Source organism: Scyliorhinus torazame, chromosome 19 (genome assembly GCF_047496885.1).
Source record: "Scyliorhinus torazame isolate Kashiwa2021f chromosome 19, sScyTor2.1, whole genome shotgun sequence".
Taxonomy (NCBI): domain Eukaryota; kingdom Metazoa; phylum Chordata; class Chondrichthyes; order Carcharhiniformes; family Scyliorhinidae; genus Scyliorhinus; species Scyliorhinus torazame.
In genome coordinates this window covers 36,326,251-36,346,896 of record NC_092725.1, presented here as the reverse complement: position 1 = coordinate 36,346,896, position 20,646 = coordinate 36,326,251, and the positions used below count along the sequence as shown (strand labels likewise).

Genomic DNA, 20,646 nt, shown 5'->3' with positions numbered 1-20,646 from the left:
TTTCCTCTCTGCCAACCAGTTTTCCATCAATACATTTCCCCCAATCCCATGCGCTTTAATTTTGCACAATAATCTCTTATGCAAGACTTTATCAAACAACTTCTGAAAGTCCAAATATAACCACAATGACTGGTTCCCCCTTGTTGACTGTACTGGTTACCTCTTCAAAGAATTCCAACAGATTTGTCAAGCATGATTTTCCCTTCATAAATCCATGCTGATTCTGACTGATCCTGCCACTGCTTTCTAAATGTTCTGCTATGAAGTCCTTGATAATGGATTCAAGCATTTTCCCCACTACCAATATTAGGCTTACTGGTCTATAATTCCCTGCTTTCTCTCTGCCTCCCTTGTTGAATATCGGAGTGACGTGAGCTACCCTCCAATCTGCAGGGACAGTCCAGAGTCTATAGAATCCTGGAAGGTGACCACCAATGCAGCCACTATTTCCAGAGCCACCTCTTTAAGCACTCTGGGATGCAGATTCTCAGTCCCTGGGGATTTATCCGCCTTCAATACAATCAGTTTTCCCAGCACCATTTCTCTACTAATGTTGATCTCCCTCAGTTCTTCCCTCTCACTAAACATTTCATTCTCCAACATATCTGGGATCTGATTTGTTTCCTCATTTGTGAAGACAGCATCAAAGTATGTAAATCAAAGTATGGATGGAGGAAGATTGGGCGGCAGATCTTGGAAAGCTGCAGAAGTAACAGAGTTGGTGTCAGGGATGACTTCAGCTTCCCTAATATTGACTGGAACCTCCTTAGTGCAAATGGTTTGGATGGAGCAGATTTTGTCAGGTGTATCCAGGAAGGATTCCTTACTCAATATGTAGAAACGCCAACTAGAGGAAGGCCATATTGAATTTGGTGCTTGGCAACAAACCAGGCCAGGTGTCAGATGTTTCAGTGGGAGAGCATTTTGGTGACAGTGACCACAAATCCTTGACCTTTACCAGAGTCATGGAGAGGGATAGGATCAGACAGTATGGGAAGGTACTTAATTGGGGGAGGGGGAAATATACTGCTATTAGACAGGAGCTGAGGAGCATAACAAAGAACAAAGAACAGTACAGCACAGGAACAGGCCCTTCAGCCCTCCAAGCCTGCGTCGACCATGCTGCACGTCTAAACTAAAATCTTCTACACTTCCAGGATTCGTATCCCTCTATTCATGTATTTGTCCAGATGGCCCTTAAACGTCACTATCATCCCTGCTTCCACCACCTCCTCCGACAGCGAGTTCCATGCAGCCACTACCCTCGGTGAAAAAAACTTGCCTCGTACATCTCCTCTAAACCTTGCCCCTCGTACCTTAAACCTAAGTAATTGACCCCTCTACCCTGGGAAAAAGTCTCTGACTATGCACTCTGTCTATGCCCCTCATAATTTTGTAGATTGCGAACAGTTGTTCTCAAGGGAAATGCACAACAGTAATGTGGGGGTTGTGTAAGGGGCACTTGCTGCGAGTGCTGAATAGTTTTGTCCTACTGAGACGAGGAAGGAATGGTAAGGAGAAGGAGCCTTGGATGACAAGAGGAGTGGAGCCAAGACAAATAGGAAGCTTACGTAAGGTTGAGGAAGGTTGCTGGGAATTACAGGCCAGTTATGCCCCTGTTCAAAAAAGGGAATAGGGATAACCCTGGGAATTACAGGCCAGTTAGTCTTACTTCGGTGGTAGGCAAAGTAATGGAAAGGGTACTGAGGGATAGGATTTCTGAGCATCTGGAAAGACACTGCTTGATTAGGGATAGTCAGCACGGATTTGTGAGGGGTAGGTCTTGCCTTACAAGTCTTATTAAATTCTTTGAGGAGGTGACCAAGCACGTGGATGAAGGTAGAGCAGTGGATGTAGTGTACATAGATTTTAGTAAGGCATTTGATAAGGTTCCCCATGGTAGGCTTATGCAGAAAGTAAGGAGGCATGGGATAGTGGGAAATTTGGCCAGTTGAATAACGAACTGGCTAACCAATAGAAGTCAGAGAGTGGTGGTGGATGGCAAATATTCAGCCTGGAGCCCAGTTACCAGTGCCGTACCGCAGGGATCAGTTCTGGGTCCTTTGCTGTTTGTGATCTTCATTAATGACTTGGATGAGGGAGTTGAAGGGTGGGTCAGTAAATTTGCAGATGATACGAAGATTGGTGGTGTTGTGGATAGTGAAGATGGCTGTTGTCGGCTGCAAAGAAACATAGATAGGATGCAGAGCTGGGCTGAGAAGTGGCAGATGGAGTTTAACCCTGAAAAGTGTGAGGTTGTCCATTTTGGAAGGACAAATATGAATGCGAAATACAGGGTTAACGGTAGGGGTCTTGGCAATGTGGAGGAGCAGAGAGATCTTGGGGTCTATGTTCATACATCTTTGAAAGTTGCCACTCAAGTGGATAGGGCTGTGAAGAAGGCCTATGATGTGCTAGCGTTCATTAGCAGAGGGATGGAACTTAAGAGCCGTGATGCAGCTGTTCAAAACCTTGGTAAGGCCACATTTGGAGTACTGTGTACAGTTCTGGTCGCCTCATTTTAGGAAGGATGTGGAAGCTCTGGAAAAGGTGCAAAGAAGATTTACCAGGACGTTGCCTGGAATGGAGAGTAGGTCTTACGAGGAAAGGTTGAGGGTGCTAGGCCTTTTCTCATTAGAACTGAGAAGGATGAGGGGCGACTTGATAGAGGTTTATAAGATGATCAGGGGAATAGATAGAGTAGACAGTCAGAGACTTTTTCCCCGGGTGGAACAAACCATTACAAGGAGACATAAATTTAGGGTGAAAGGTGGAAGATATAGGAGGGATATCAGAGGTAGGTTCTTTACCCAGAGAGTAGTGGGGGCATGGAATGCACTGCCTGTGGACGTAGTTGAGTCGGAAACATTAGGGACCTTCAAGCAGCTATTGGATAGGTACATGGATTACGGTAAAATGATATAGTGTAGATTTATTTGTTCTTAAGGGCAGCACGGTAGCATTGTGGATAGCACAATTGCTTCACAGCTCCATGGTCCCAGGTTCGATTTCGGCTTGGGTCATTGTCTGTGCGGAGTCTGCATGTCCTCCCCGTGTCTGCGTGGGTTTCCTCCGGGTGCTCCGGTTTCCTCCCACAGTCCAAAGATGTGCGGGTTAGGTGAATTGGCCAATGACAAATTGCCCTTAATGTCCAAATTGCCCTTGGTGTTGGGTGGAGGTGTTGAGTTTGGGTAGGATGCTCTTTCCAAGAGCTGGTGCAGACTCAAAGGGCCGAATGGCCTCCTTCTGCACTGTAAATTCAATGATAATCTATGATTAATCTAGGACAAAGGTTCGGCACAACATCGTGGGCCGAAGGGCCTGTTCTGTGCTGTATTTTCTATGTTCTATGTTCTATGAAGCAAGGACCTGGCACAGCTCTAGAGGGTTACAAGGTAGCCAGGAAGGAACTCAAAAATGCACTTAGGAGAGCTAGAAGGGGGCATGAAAAAGTCCTGGTGGGAAAGATTAAGGAAAACCCCAAGGCGTTCTACACTTATGTGAGAAATAAGAGGATGATCAGAGTGAGAGTAGGGCCGATCAGGGATAGTGGAGGGAACTTGTGCCTAGAGTCTGAGAAGTTAGGGGAGGTTCGAAATGAATATTTAGCTTCAGTATTCACCAGAGAGAGGAACCTTGTTGCTCATGAGAACAGCATGAACCAGGTTAATAGACTCGGATAGGTTGATATTAACAGGTCGGATATTGGAGGTCGGTGACGAGTGGTGTCCTGTTCTGGGACCTCTGCTCTTTGTGGTTTTTATAAATTACTTGGATGAGGAAGTGGAAGAGTGGGTTAGTAAGTTTGCCGATGACACGAAGGTTGGTGGAGCTGTAAATAGTGTTGACGGCTGTTGCAGATTACAACAGGGCATTGACAGGATGCAGAGCTGGCTGAGAAGTGGCAGATGGAGTTTAACCCAGATAAATGTGAAGTGATTCATTTTGGAAGGTCGAATTTGAATGCTGAATACAGGGTTAAAGGCAAGATTCTTGGAAATGTGGAGGAACAGAGGGATCTTGGGGTCCACGTACATAGATCCCTCAAAGTTGATAGGGTTTCATAGAATTGACAGTGCAGAAGGAAGTCACCCAGCCCATCGAGTCTGCACCGGCTCCTGGAAAGAGCACCCTACCCAAAGTCAACACCTCCACCCTATCCCCACAACCAAGCTACCCCACCCAACACTAAGGGCAATTTTGGACACTAAGGGCAATTTATCACGGCCAATCCACCTAACCTGCACATCTTTGGACTGTGGGAGGAAACCAGAGCACCCGGAAGAAACCCACACACACACGGGGAGGATGTGCAGACTCCGCACAGACAGTGACCCAAGCTGGAATCGAACCTGGGAACCTGGAGCTGTGAAGCAATTGTGCTATCCACAATGCTACCGTGCTGCTGAAGGATTATGGTGTGTTGGCTTTCATTAACAGGGGGATTGAGTTTAAGAGCTGTGAGGTTTTGCTGCAGCTTTATAAAACCCTGGTTAAACCACACTTGGAATATTGTGTCCAGTTCTGGTCGCCTCATTATAGGAAAGATGTGGATGCTGTGGAGAGGGTACAGAGGAGATTTACCAGGATGCTGCCTGCACTGGAGGGCATGTCTTGTGAAGAAAGGTTGAGGGAGCTAGGACTTTTCTCACTGGAGCGAAGAAGGCAGACGGGTGACTTGATAGAGGTGTACAAGGTGATGAGAGGCATGGATAGAATGGATAGCCAGAGACCTTTCACTAGGGCGGAAATGGCTGTCATGAGGGGACATAATTTTAAGGGTATTGGAGGAAGGTATAGGGGAGATATCAGAGGTAGGTTCTTTACACAGAGAGTAGTGGCGCGTGGAATGCACTGCCAGCAGAGGTGGTGGAGTCAGAGTCATTGGCAACATTTTAGCAACACTTGGACAGGCGTGTCGGTTAGGTTGATCTTGATTGGGATAAATGGTTAGCATAACATCGTGGGCCAAAGGGCCTGTACTGTGTTGTTCTATATTCTAAGTGCTATGTAAACCTTGCCCCATGGACCTTAAACCTATGCCCCCTGGTGACTGACCACTCCACCCTGGGAAAGAGTGCCTGCCCATCTACTCTATCCATGCCCTCATAATCTTGTAGACCTCTATCAGGTCACCCCTCAATCTCCGTCTTTATAATGAAAACAGTCCCAGTCTATTCAGCCTCTCCACATAGCTCACACCCTCCAGACCAGGCAACATCCTGGTAAACCTCCTGTGTACCCTCTCCAAAGCCCCCACATCCTTCTGGTAGTGTGGTGACCAGAATTGTGCGCAATATTCCAACTGGGGCCTTACCAAGGTTCTATACAACTGTAGTATGACTTGGCAGTTTTGATACTCGATGCCCCGTCCAATGAAGGCAAGCATTACGTATGCTTTCTTGACTATCTTGTCCACTTGTATTACCACCTTCAATGGTCTGTAGACATGCATGCCCAAATCTCTGTGACTTTCTATATTCCTAACAGTTTTGCCATTTATGTATATTTCCCCTCTATGTTAGACCTACCAAAATGCATTTTATAATAATAATAGCCTTTTATTGCAACAAGTATGAAGTTACTGTGAAAAGTCCCCAATCGCCACATTCCGGCGCCTGTTTGGGTAAACTGGTATGGGAATTGAACCCGCGCTGCTGGCCTTGTTCTGCATCACAAGCCATCTGTCTAGCCCACTGAGCTAAACCATTGGCTGAAATTTGTTCAGATTAAACTCCATTTGCATTTCTCTGCCCAAATCCCCAATGTATCCATGTCCTGCTGTGTCTTCTGACAATCCTCAACACTGTCACTCCACCAACCTTGGTGTCATCCGCGAACCTATTAATCAGACCGGCTACATTTTCCTCCAAATCGTTTATGTACACCACAAACAACAGAGGCCCAAGCACAGCTCCCTGTGGAACACCACTAGTCACAAACTTCCATTCAGGAAAACACCCTTCTACTGCTAATCTTTGCCTTCTGTGACCGAGCCAGTTCTGTATCCATCTTACCACCCACCTCTGATCCTGTGTTACTTCACCTTTTATACCAGTCTGCCATGAGGCACCTTGTTAAAGGCTTTATTGATGTCCATGTAAACATCATCCACCGCCCTCCCCTCATTAATCATCTTTGTCACCTCCCCTTCGCAAAACCATGCTGTCTGTCGCTTATGAGTCTATTTGTTTTCAAATGGGTATAAATCCTGTCCCTGAGAATTCTCTCCAATAAGAATGTTCAGGATTCATCGATTTCATAGAATGTACAGTGCAGAAGGAGGCCATTCGGCCCATCGAGTCTGCACCGGCTCTTGGAAAGAACTCCCTACCCAAGCCCACACCTCCACCCTATCCCCATTACTCAGTAACCCCACCCAACACTAAGGGCAATTTTGGACACTAAGGGCAATTTATCATGGCCGATCCACCTAACCTGCACATATTTGGACTGTGGGAGGACACCGGAGCACCAGGAGGAAACCCAGGCACACGCGGGGAGAACGTACAGACTCCGCATAGACAGTGAGGATGACCCATGAACTGTTGGAGAAGTTGTGAATTTCTTGAATTCCCCTTTATTTGCTGATGTGCTTTGGGTAATCAATCCCCCCATTTCACTCCAGTCACATTAATAATGGTGCTCAGCCAAAAATTAATTATTTCCCCTCTTAACTTAAACCTATGCCCTCTAGTTCTTGATTCCCTAACTCTGGGAGAACGACTGAGTGCATTCACCCTATCCATGCCTCTCATGATCTTATACGCTCCAAAGAAAAATGTCCTACCCTGTCCAATCTCTCCCTTTAACTCAGTCCTTTGAGTCTTGGCAACATCCTTGTAAATCTCTTCTGCACTCTTTCCAGTTGATAACATCTTGCCTGTGGCAAGGCAATCAAAACTGAACACAATATTCCAGATGCGGCCTCACCAACAATTGCAACATAATTTAACAGTTATCATATAATCTCATATAATTATTATTGGTGAATCAATGTGCCCCAGTCCAATGCTTGGTGCCTTCTTGGTGGATGGTCAGGAACATTGAGTGTGGCTCACATGCTAATCTGGATATTCCTATAGAATTCCTGTAGAAAACCGTTAACCTCAACACTCAGAGATAAAAACGTGCAAATTAGCCCAGATTCCTATCCCTGATCGCAATCTATAGACATCACTGAGTTCACATGCACAGCCCCCTGTAGTTGAAATGCCTATTGGTGCTCATTGCCCAGATTTACCCATGTAAAAATGGAGATTGTGAATCAATGGCGGAGAGCAGCCAGCGCCTGGTAAATTGGACGGCCACTAGAGGCAACACCATTGAGGGGAAGCAATGCGGAATGTTAATTGGGCAATCTCTTCAACACCATGTCGAATATTGACTCACCTTAAAAGCCAATGGAAGCTCAATGATGTACAGGTCGATATAATCAAAGTTTAAAAGTTTGAGGGATTTCTCCAGGCTGGGTCGTACCATCTCTGGTGGGTGAAAGGTGTTCCAGAGCTGAAAATGTAAAGTTCATCCATTAAACTGAAGCAATACTGTCACATTCTACAATACTGCATATTGTGAAAACTTCATAATATAACAGTTCATATTGTGCTAAATTGCAAATTGTGCAGGTTTGTGCTGTGGGAGAGAGACGATAGCTGTCCAAATATAGGGAAATATGGGTGTCTGGATTCAGAATTGGCTGGCAGAAACAAGACAGCGAGTGGTAGTGGATGGAAAGTATTCCGCCTGCAAGTCGGTGACCAGTGGTGTCCCGCGGGGATCTGTTCTGGGACCTCTGCTCTTTGTGGTTTTTATAAATGACTTGGATGAGGAAGTGGAAGGGTGGGTTAATAAGTTTGCCAACGACATGAAGGTTGATGGAGTTGTAGATAGTGTTGAGGGCTGTTGCAGGTTGCAACAGGACATTGACAGGATGCAGAGCTGGCCTGAGAAGTGGTAGATGGAGTTTAACACAGATAAATTGGAAGGTCGAATTTGAATGCTGAATATAGGGTTAAAGGCAGGATTCTTGGAAGTGTGGAGGAATAGAGGGATTTTGGGGTCCAAGTACATAGATCCCTCAAAGTTGCCACCCAGGTTGATAGGGTTGTTAAGAAGGCGTATGGTGTGTTGGCTTTCATTAACAGGGGGATTGAGTTTAAGAGCCGCGAGGGTTTGCTGCAGCTTTATAAAACCCTGGTTAAACCACACTTGGAATATTGTGTCCAGTTCTGGTCGCCTCATCATAAGAAGGATGTGGATGCTTTGGAGAAGGTGCAGAGGAGATTTACCAGGATGCTGCCTGGACTGGAGGGCGTGTCTTATGAAGACATGTTGAGGGAGTTGGGGTTTTCTCACTGGAGCGAAAAAGGAAGAGAGGTGACTTGATAGAGGTGTACAAGGTGATGAGAGGCATGGATAGAGTGGATAGCCAGAGACTTTTCCACAGGGCGGAAATGGCTGTCATGAGGGGACATAATTTTAAGGTGATTGGAGGAAGGTATAGGGGAGATGTCAAGAGGTAGCAGAGTGGTGGGTGCGTGGAATGCACTGCCAGCAGAGGTGGTGGAGTCAAAGTAATTAGGTACATTTTAGCGACTCTTGGACAGACACATGGACAGCAGTAAATTGAAGGGGTGTAGGTTAGGTTGACTGATGTTTCTTTATTCTGAGTTTGTTCATTCTAACAGGATAGCTTTACTGGCAAGAACTGGGAAATTCAGCTGGGATTCCTGATTATAGCTTGAAGAGTATGAGTTTGTGTACATGTTTGTGTGGTTGAATGTGTTTCGTTATATGTGAATGTGCATTGTGTGTGTTCATCTGTGTGAGTGAATGTGTGTCTGTATATATGCATATGGGTGTATGTGAACGCATGTGTGGGTCTGTACAGATGGGAGAAATTGCAGAGGGAGGCGATTCAGCCCATCGGGCCTACATCGACCCTCTGAGAGAGTACCCTACCTGGGCCTAGTCCACCGCCCTATTCCTGTAAGTCCACCGCCCTATTCCTGTAACTCCACCTAACACTTTGAATACTAAAGAACAAGTTTGTATGGCCAATCCATCTAAATTGCACATCTTTGAACTGTGGGAGGAAACGTGAGCACCTGCAGGAAACCCACGGAGAACTTGCAAGCTCCACACAGGCAGTCACCCAAGGCTGGAATTGAACCCGGGTCCCTGGTGCTGTGAGACAGCAGTACTAATCATTGTGCCAACGTGCATGAATTTGTTTTCATATTAACAAGTGTGTATGTGTATCTCTGTTTGAATGTGCATAGAATCATAGAAGTTTACAGCATGGAAACAGGCCCTTCGGCCCAACCAGTCCATGCCGCCCAGTTTTTACCATTAAGCTAGTCCCAGTTGCCCGCACTTGGCCCATAACCCTCTATACCCATGTAACTATCTAAATGCTTTTTAAAAGACACAATTATACCCGCCTCTACTACTACCTCTGGCAGCACATTCCAGACACTCACTACCCTCTGAGTGAAGAAATTGCCCCTCTGGGCCCTTCTGAATCTCTCCCCTCTCACCTTAAACCTATGCCCTCTAGTTTTAGACTCCCCTACCTTTGGGAAAAGATGTTGACTATCTACCTTATCTATGCCCCTCATTATTTTATAGACCTCCATAAGATCACCCCTAAGCCTCCTACGCTCCAGGGAAAAAAGTCCCAGTCTATCCAGCCTCTCCTCATAACTCAAACCATCCAGTCCCGGTAACATCCTAGTAAATCTTTTCTGCACTCTTTCTAGTTTAATAATATCCTTTCTATAATAGGGTGACCAGAACTGCACACAGTATTCCAAGTGTGGCTGTACCAATGTCTTGTACAACTTCAACAAGACGTCCCAACTCCTGTATTCAATGTTCTGACCAATTTGTGTATGTGCACAACATGTGTGTTTATGTGTGCATGCACATTTATATTTGTTTGCCTGTGCACGTGGATGTGCGCAGCCAATGAGTGAGAATGAGATTGAGCACCCTTGATGGCTTCACAATACAAATCTAACCCAGCCAATTACCGCCCTATCAGCCTACTCTCCATCATTAGCAAAGTGATGGAAGGAGTCATGAACACTGCTATCAAGCGGCACTTACTCAGCAATAACCTGCTCATGGACGCTCAGTTTGGGTTCTGCCAAGGTCTCTCAGCTCCGAACCTGATTAGAGCCTTGGTTCAAACATGGACAAAAGGGCTGAATGCCAGAGGTGAGGTGAGAGTGACTGCCCTTGACATCAATGTGTCATTTGACCGAGTATGGCATCAAGGAGCCTGAGCTAAACTGGTCAATAGGAATCAGGGGGCAAACTCTCCATTGGTTGGAGTCATACCTGGCACAAAGGTTGCAGTGGTTGGAGGTCAATCATCTCAGCTTCAGGACATCACTGAAGGAGTTCCTCAGGGTAGTATCCCAGACCCAACCATTTTCAGCTGCTTCATCAATGACCTCCCGTCCATCCTAAGGCCAGAAGTGGGGATGCTTGCGGATGACGGCACAATGAGCGGCACCATTCATGACTCCACAGATAATGAAGCAGTCCATGTCCAAATGCAGCAAGACCTGGACAATATCCAGGCTTGGGTTGACAAGTGTCAATTTACATTTGCGCCACATAAGTGCCAGGAAATGACCATCTCCTGCAAGAGAGGATCTAACCACCGCCCTTGACATTCAATGGCATTACCATTGCTGCATTTCGCACAATCAATATCCTGCGGATTATCATTGATCAGAAACTGAGCTGGACTAGCTAAATTAATACTGTGGCTACCAGAGCAGGTCAAAGGCTAGGAATCCTATGGCGAGTAACTCACTTCCTGACCACCCAAAGCCTATCCACAATCTACAAAGCACAAGTCAGGAGTGTAATGGTATACTTGCCTGGATGAGTGGAGCTCCAACAACACTCAAGAAACTCAACACCATCCAGGGCAAAGCTTGATTGTTCCCCCTTCCACAAACATTCAAACCCTGCACCACCGACGAACAGTGGCAGCCGTGTGTACCTACTACAAGATGCACTGCAGTAACTCACCAAGGTTCCTGAGCCAACTCCTTCCAAACCAAAACCACTACTATCTGGGAGGGCAAGAGCAGCACCTGCAGGCTCTCCTCTAAGTCACTCAATACCCTGACTTGGAAATATATTGCCATTCCTTCACTGTCGCTGGGGAAACATTCTGGAACTCCCTCCTTAACAGCACAGTGTACCTATACCTCAAGGACTGCAGCGGTTCAAGAAGGCAATTCACCACCACCTTCTGAAGGGCATCTAGGAATGGGCATTAAATGCTGGCCGGATCAGCGATGCCCACATATCGTAAATGAATAAATGAGAAGGTGTAAGATGTGGGTGTAACGGAAGCAGCTCCAAGGAAGGAAGAGGAGAGAGAGCGAGAGATCCTTGAAATGTTCGTTACCTTGCCACAGTAATAGATGTCTTCACGCTTCACCGTACCATCAGCGATCTTTTCCTGAATCGCCTTTCCAATTTCACCTTCGTTACCGTAAATCCAGGCTCCATCAAAATGGCGGTAACCGACATCAATCGCTACTTTCATTGCATCGTAACATGCGTCCTTAGCAGTCTGTTTAATCGGGAATGTATCAGCACTTAAGAGCACAATTCATAAACTGATTCAAACTTACAGAGATTTATTGTACTCTTAAAATAAGAGTGCGGTGGGAAATGATACACTACAGATTAGCATTATTTATGTATTATTTGTAACATTATTATCTTTTGTTGCTACTTATAGTGATTTATATTTTGAGCGTAATTTTACCTCGTGTGTGTGTGGGTTTCCTCTGGGTGCTCCGGTTTCCTCCCACAGTCCAAAGATGTACAGGTTAGGTGGATTGGCCATGATAAATTGCCCTTAGTGTCCAAAATTGCCCTTAGTGTTGGGTGGGGTTACTGGGTTATGGGGATAGGGTGGAGGTGTTGACCTTGGTTAGGGTGCTCTTTCCAGGAGCTGGTGCGTACTCGATGGGCCGAGTGGCCTCCTTCTGCACTGTAAATTCTACGATAATCTATGATAATCTAGGATAAAGATTCGGCACAACACCGTGGTTGTGGGCCGAAAGGACTGTTCTGTGCTGTATTTTTCTATGTTCTATGATTAAGTAGGGTGCTCTTTTCAAGGGCTGGTGCAGACTCGGGCCAAATGGCCTCCTTCTGTGCTGTAAATTCTATGATCTATGATATGACCATTGCTGAAGGCCTTGAGAGCATGGTCAAGTCACAGAGAGCCATTGCTGAGGGGTTCCAGAGCTAGGTGCAGACACAGAGCACCATCACTAAGGGCTTCAACACCAAGGTGTAAATTATATTGGGCCTCCAGGCAGTACAGGTGATGCAGATGCTTCTGGTGCTCACTCCAGCTACCCCTCTGTCCCATACAGTAACCCAGGGTCCCACGAACATGCCGCTGGGAAACCTAAAGGGCAGGTATGATGCCGGTGGGAAAAGTGAATTGCAACGGTCGGAAAATTCCAGCCTTGATTTACAACTTTATGCAGAAGTCATAAAGCTTGTATAATGTCATTGATGAGAGCGCAAATAAATTTCAAGAAGTGTCACAGAAGGTCAACCATTGCAGACACAGGTGGTGGCTGATATCCAACAGAATCAGTGGATGGGACGTCTGCCTTAGAAGGGCAAATCTCTTTGGCCTTTTGACTCGGGCATCCATCTGGGAGGAAGGAGACTGTGGCAGTTAAGGGGAAAAGTGCGCATCATGCCAGAGAAGATGAGGGATAGGGGTAGAACCTGCACACATGTGGGTCAAAGAAGCATGCAAACGCGGACAACGTGCAGTCAGCGGGAGGGTACAAGGACAGGGGTTGAGAGGCAGTGCAGTACGCACTGGGCAGCAGGAAGACCACAACCTTCTTCTACAGTGGATTTCTGTCATTTCCAGATATGTCCTTTGGATTTGGTCAACCCTTAGCTGAGTTAAGGATCAACCAAATCCAAAGGACATATCTGGAAACGACAGAAAACTACTGTAGAAGAAGGTTGATGATATTCCGAGCACAGGTAACAGAGCGATGTGCCAAGCAAGATCCAACAACACTCTTCAAATCTGCATGCCCTCCTAGTGGCACTTCAGAAGACTGTGGTTATAAATTTTAAACCTGCCAGAGGTCTTCCACAGACTGTGTGACAGTCCACAACCAGCTGTCCACAGATGCATCAGTTCAGATTCTATGCTTGCTAAGGTAAGAGGCACCAATGGATGTGTCAGTACAGACACAGAGGACTTCACAAAAATTCGAGGCTTCCCTCAGGCACATCCATGTCACCATAAGGGCATCGGTTAATCAGCAGGAAACCCTTCCACTCCTTGAACATGCACATGTATGTATATGCACATAAGCCTGGAAACTGCCATGATTTTTCTGGACTGAGCAAATCACAGCTGACTTAGCTTTCACACATTGGCAAACGCGGTGGCACAGTGGGTAGCACTGCTGCCTCACAGCGTCGGGGACCCGGGTTCAATTCCAGCTTTATCTGTGTGGAGTTTTCACATTCTCCCCGTATCCGTGTGGGTTTCCTCTGGGTGCTCCGGTTTCCTCCCACAGTACAAGGGTGTACAGGTTAGATGGATTGGCCATGTTAAAATTGCCTCTTAGTGTCCAGGGATGTGCAGGTTTGATGGGGTTACAGGGATATTGGGATAGGACAGAGGAGAGGGCCTTTGTAGGGTGCTCTTTCAGAGGGTCGGTGTAGACTCAATGTGGCGAATGGCTTCTTTCTGCACTATAGGATTGTATGGTTCCACAGCTCCATGCTTAACTAAGGGGTCAACGGGTGCCCCTTAAGGAGCTGACTGAAGACTCCGTTATGGTGACTGTGCATAGAACATAGAACATAGAAAAATACAGCACAGAACAGGCCCTTCAGCCCACGATGTTGTGCCAAACTTTTGTCCTAGATTAAGAACAAATTAATCTACACCCCATCATTCTACCGTAATCCATGTACCTATCCAATAGTCGCTTGAAGGTCCCTAATGTTTCCGACTCAACTACTTCCACAGGCAGTGCATTCCATGCCCCCACTACTCTCTGGGTAAAGAACCTACTTCTGACATCCCCCTATATCTTCCACCATTCACCTTAAATCTATGTCCCCTTGTAATGGTTTGTTCCACCCGGGGAAAAAGTCTCTGACTGTCTACTCTATCTATTCCCCTGATCATCTTATAAACCTCCATCAAGTCGCCCCTCATCCTTCTCCGTTCTAATGAGAAAAGGCGTAGCACCCTCAACCTTTCCTTGTAAGACCTACTCTCCATTCCAGGCAACATCCTGGTAAATCTCCTTTGCACCTTTTCCAAAGCTTCCACATCATTCCTAAAATGAGGCGACCAGAACTGTACACAGTACTCCAAATGTGGCCTTACCAAGGTTTTGAACAGCTGCATCACGGCTCTTAAGTTCAATCCCTCTGCTAATGAACGCTAGCACATCATAGGCCTTCTTCACAGCCCTATCCACTTGAGTGGCAACTTTCAAAGATGTATGAACATAGACCCCAAGATCTCTCTGCTCCTCCACATTGCCAAGACCCCTACCGTTAACCCTGTATTTCGCATTCATATTTGTCCTTCCAAAATGGACAACCTCACACTTTTCAGGGTTAAACTCCATCTGCCACTTCTCAGCCCAGCTCTGCATCCTATCTATGTTTCTTTGCAGCCGACAACAGCCATCTTCACTATCCACAACACCACCAATCTTCGTATCATCTGCAAATTTACTGACCCACCCTTCAACTCCCTCATCCAAGTCATTAATGAAGATCACAAACAGCAGAGGACCCAGAACTGATCCCTGCGGTACGGCACTGGTAACTGGGCTCCAGGCTGAATATTTGCCATCCACCACCACTCTCTGACTTCTATTGGTTAGCCAGTTCGTTATTCAACTGGCCAAATTTCCCACTATCCCATGCCTCCTTACTTTCTGCATAAGCCTACCATGGGGAACCTTATCAAATGCCTTACTAAAATCTATGTACACTACATCCACTGCTCTACCTTCATCCACGTGCTTGGTCACCTCCTCAAAGAATTTAATAAGACTTGTAAGGCAAGACCTACCCCTCACAAATCCGTGCTGACTATCCCTAATCAAGCAGTGTCTTTCCAGATGCTCAGAAATCCTATCCCTCAGTACCCTTTCCATTACTTTGCCTACCACCGAAGTAAGACTAACTGGCCTGTAATTCCCAGGGTTATCCCTATTCCCTTTTTTGAACAGGGGCATGACATTTGTCACTCTCCAATCCCCTGATACCACCCCGGTTGACAGTGAGGACAAAAAGACCATTGCCAACGGCACTGCAATTTCATCTCTTGCTTCCCATAGAATCCTTGGATATATCCCGTCAGGCCCAGGGCACTTGTCTATCCTCAAATTTTTCAAAATACCCAACACATCTTCCTTCCTAACAAGTATCTCCTCAAGCTTACTAGTCTGTTTCACGCTGTCCTCTCCAACAATATGGCCCCTCTCATTCGTAACTACTGAAGAAAAGTACTCGTTCAAGACCTCTTCTATCTCTTCAGACTCAATACACAATCTCCCGCGACTGTCCTTGATCGGACCTACCCTTGCTCTAGTCATTCTCATATTTCTCACACATGTGTAAAAGGCCTTGGGATTTTCCTTGATCCGACCCGCCAAAGATTTGTCATGCCCTCTCTTAGCTCTCCTAATCCCTTTCTTCAGTTCCCTCCTGGCTATCTTGTATCCCTCCAGCACCCTGTCTGAACCTTGTTTCCTCAGCCTTACATAAGTATTCTTCTTCCTCTTAACAAGACATTCAACCTCTCTTGTCAACCATGGTTCCCTCACTCGACCATCTCTTCCCTGCCTGACAGGGACATACATATCAAGAACACATAGTATCTGTTCCTTGAACAAGTTCCACATTTCAATTGTGTCCTTCCCCAACAGCATATGTTCCCAACTTATGCACTTCAATTCTTGTCTGACAGCATCGTATTTACCCTTCCCCCAATTAGAAACCTTACCCTGTTGCATGTACCTATCCCTCTCCATTACTAAAGTGAAAGTCACAAACTTGTGGTCACTATCTCCAAAATGCTCCCCCACTAACAAATCTATCACTTGCCCTGGCTCATAGAATCCAAAAGGCAGTACAGTAACAGCCCTGTGCTGACTCGCATCACCATTGAGCAGGTTATTGGCATCTTGAAGATGTCTTGACCATTCTAAAGGATCACTGAGGTAATCTCCTGCAAGGGTCCCCAGTACTGTTGCCATGTGCTGCATGCTGCAAATTATGGTGCAGCAGAGAGGTCGACAACCAGATGGCACAGAAACCGGTGGTACGGTTAGGTCAACTCAACTGAAGAATGATGAGGAGCAGATGGAGATGGAGCAGGACCCCGTCCAGGATAATAGAGTTAGCACAGAGAAGGAGGAAGGGTGACAATGAGAGACTCCTGGGGGCAGACTCATGCACCCATGGCAGATTCCATAAAGAAGGGGTAATCGTGGGGATAATTGGAGGCGGCAGCAGTGTGTATGATCACTGGAATAATGATCCAGGGCAATCCTATGGTGTGTGGAGGGGGGGGGGGGGGGGCGCGGTTCGAATCGCACCACAACAGACAATGAAAATTAAATTTTTAAATCTAATCATGGAGGGTGGCCATTCAACCTATACTGTCTGTACTGGCTCCGAAGAGTTCCGAGCTAGTCCCATTCCCAATCCCTGGACGGAATTTTCTGATCCTGCGGCTTATGTCCCCACGCCCGCAAGAAAACACGTGCAAATCTGGAGAAAGTCCAGAGTGATTCTCCGTTTTGCAGGAGGCAATCAGGGCCCCGATTGCTCCTCGCAGCTCTGGCTTATGATACCGGGCCCCGCACCTCCAGCTGCGGGTTCGCGCATGGGTGTGGCGGCCACCTGTGGCGGTAGCCTCGCACAACATGGCAGACTCACACTGCAGGCCAGCCCCGACAATACAGGCCTCCCTCCCACCCCAAGATTGCGCGCGCCCACCGATCGGTGGCCCCTGATCGTGATCCTGGCCGTCGTGGAGGCCATCCCTGGTGACGGATCCAACATTTAAGGTGCAAAACCAGGTACCCTCATGTCCCCTCTACACCTTTCAATCTATGCCCCGCAGTTCTAGAATTCTCCACCAAGGCAAACAATTTTATCCTGCCCACTTTATCTCATTCCCTCATAAATTAAGGCGAAACGGTAGCACAGTGGTTAGCACTGTTGCTTCACAGCATCAGGAACCCTTGTGTTTGATTCCCAGCTTGGGTCACTGTCTGTGCGGAGTCTGCACGTTCTCCCCATGTCTGCGTGGGTTTCCTCCGAGTGCTCCAGTTTCCTCCCACAAAGTCCCAAAAGATGTGCCTGTTAGATGAATTGGACATTCTGAATTCTCCCTCAGTGTACCAGAACAGGCGCCGCGTGTGGTGACTAGGGGATTTTCACAGTAACTGCATTGCTGTGTTAATGTGAGCCTACTGTGACACTAATAAAGATTATTATTATAATTTTGCAGACCTCAATCAAGTCGCCCCTCAGTTTTCTTTGTTCCAAGGAAAATAACCCTAACCTATCCAATCGCTCCTCATAGCCACACTTTACTAGCCTTGGCAACATTCTTACGAACCTCTTCTGCAGTCTCTCCAGAGCAATCACGTCCTTCCTGTAATGAGCAGACTAGAATTGCACACATTACTCCAGTTCTGGCCTCACCAGTGTTTTTTTACAATTCCAACATTCCTTACCTTTGTATTCTAGACCTTTGCCAATGAAGGAGAGTATTCCAGATGATTTCTTTACAATCTTGTCTATTTAAACAGTCAGAAGTCTTACAACAATTGGTTAAAGGCCAACAGGTTTGTTTCAAATCACTAGCTTTCGGAGCACTGCTCCTTCCTCAGGTGAATGAAGAGGTAGGTTCCAGATGTGCTCACCCCAGTCTAACGCCGGCATCTCCACATCTTGTCTATTTGAAGTGCTGCCTTTAGGGACCTGTATACTTGTACGCCAAGATCTCGCACTTCATCTACCACGCTTAGTGTATATATTGTATACTCCCAATAATTGTTTGACTTCCTCCTAAATGCATGACCTCACACTTACCTGTTAAATTCCAACTTCCAGTTTATTGCCTACTCCACCAATCTATATCTTGGAATCATCGAATTTACAGTGCAGAAGAAGGCCATTCAACCCATCATAGATCGGCCCCTGAAAGAGCACCGAACCTAAGCCCACACCTCCACCTAGTCCCGTAACCCAGCAGCCCTACGCAACCTTTGGACACTACGGGGCAATTTAGCATGACCAATCCACCTAACCCGCACATCTTAGGACTGTGGGAGGAAATCCACGCAGACACGGGGAAAACATGCAGGCTTCACACAGTGACCCAAGCTGCAAATCGAATCCGGATCCCTTGTGCTGTGAAGCAACAGTGCTAACCATTGTGTTACCATGCCGCCACATTTGGAGATTAGAACTATCTACTACTATCTACTACCACTCGGCCAATCTTTGTGTATTGTGAAAATTAACCAATCGTGCCCCCCACTTTCAGGTCCAAATCATTAATATAAGGGTCCCAACACCGAGCCCTGCAGAACACCACTTGAAACAACTTTCCAATTCCATTTGCAAGGGCAGCCATCAACCATCTCCACCATTCTTCCAGGAAGCACATTCCAAATCCCAACTACTCTCTTGAGTGAAGAAGTTTCTCACTCCTAACTCTCTTGCTGACCATTTTTGAAATTGTTAACCCCACAATCACCTACTTACCAACTAGTGTGAACTAGGGAGGGGTAATTATGGTGCGATTAGGCAAGAATTAGGGAGCATAAGATGGGAACAGAAACTGTCAGGTAAAGGCACAAATGAAAAGTGGAGCTTGTTCAAGGAACAAATACTGCGTGTCCTTGATAGGCATGTCCCTGTCAGGCAGGGAGGAAATGGTTGTGTGAGGGAACCATGGTTCACAAAAGAGGTTGAATATCTTGTCAAGAAGAAAAAGGAATAGTGTGTAAAGATGAGAAAACAAGGTTCAGTAGGGTCGCTTGAGGGTTACAAGGTAGCAAGGAATGAGCTGAAAAAAGGGCTCAGGAGAGCTAGGAGGGGGCATGAGAAGTCCTTGGTGGGTCGGATCAAGAAAAACCCCAAGGCTTTTTCCTCTTATGTGAGAAATAAAAGAATGACCAGGGTGAGGGTAGGGCCGGTCAAGGACAGTAGTGGGAACTTGTGCATTGTTATGGGCGATGCGTTTTCAGAACCCCAAAATGTCTCATGGAGTTCAACCAACCTCTCCCTTTAATGTATTTGTTGCTTTTCCGAGCACATGGCTTGTTCCCTGGGTGTGGGATTACAATTCTGGACATGTGGGTTTTTAAACACAAAACACTGTTTATTCCATGAACTCAACTTAACATCTCAAATAAACGTTGGATCTCTTAACACCCCTTACTTCAAAGATAACTCAGAAAATATTGCAACAGTAAATACGTCCTTAAAATGTTCCTTCAAACTTCCAAGAGACTTAATACCCTTAAACAGTATCACATCAGGTTAAAGGCTTTACTTTAAATCACCCAAATGATCCAGAGATAGTCTTTCATGATAGATATCCAGTTCCCTGCAAAACACAGACACCCACTCAGCTCTTTTCAAAACTTGCAGCTCTCTGGAAACACACAGACACACACACAGTTTTTTAAACTGAAACTAAAAACCTGCAAAATTAAACTGCAAAATGGCTGACCTGACCTCAGCCCCACCCACTCTGTGACATCACTGTTTTCTTAAAGGTACATTGCTTACACATCCATTTCTTAAAGGCACTCTTGCATGACACCTCCCCCCAAGGAAAATAAATAAACTATCAACTTCAAGATGGTTTCATTTTTCACTTTTGCACCATCCACTAAGAAATGTACACAGTAAATATACATTTTCGTTTTTTAAAAAAAAAACATATGCAAACAGGTATAATAATATAGTCCATTTTTCTTTGCTCTTCTTCCTCCAACTGAAATCCTTCTCGATTGACAGCCTCTTTGAACAAAGTCTCTGCACGATCCATCCATTCCTCTACTCCTCGGCATTTCTCTTTAGAATCAGATACTTTAGTTCAACCTGACCACAGAGTCCCTTGCAATTCTCCAATACAGGAGCATTGGTGATCACAGCTTTCAGGCAGTCAAATGCCTGTTGAAAGTCCGCTGTCCATTGAATTTTTTTACCGTTTCTTCAGCAATTCCATCAGTGGAGTAATCACGCCACAAAACCTTTGCACAACTGTTCGATCAAATTCATTCATGCTAGGAGATCGTATTATTCCCCTTCGTCCTGAGGGTATTGGAAACTCCTCAAGGAAAGTGATTCGGGCTTTTCCAAATTCACTTTCGGCTAGGTTCATCACCAAACCCGCCACCTGAAGTCGATCGAAGAACTCCATACAATGGTTTAAATGTTCTTTCCATGTCTGGAAGTTGGAAATAAAAGCAGATGGTCCCACTTTCTCCATGCAATCCTTCAAACGTGGGATAGGATAGGAGTCCATTCTTGTAACTGCATTCACCTTTCAAT

The 20,646-nt window shown here is 46.1% G+C and overlaps 1 protein-coding gene across 3 annotated transcripts in view; it reads right to left on the bottom strand.

Moving 5' to 3' along the window:
- The window catches only part of LOC140396085 (aldo-keto reductase family 1 member D1-like), a 153,149-nt gene that overhangs the window by 106,289 nt on the left and 26,214 nt on the right, over nt 1-20,646 (bottom strand). For 2 of the 3 annotated variants that reach the window (XM_072484182.1, XM_072484183.1), the window contains exons 2-3: nt 11,438-11,605; nt 7,393-7,509 (exon numbers count right to left, since the gene is read on the bottom strand). In XM_072484182.1, the coding sequence (XP_072340283.1) occupies nt 7,393-7,509; nt 11,438-11,605 (285 nt within the window). The remainder of the gene's footprint in view (nt 1-7,392; nt 7,510-11,437; nt 11,606-20,646) is intronic. The other variant, XM_072484184.1, reaches the window with a different exon arrangement.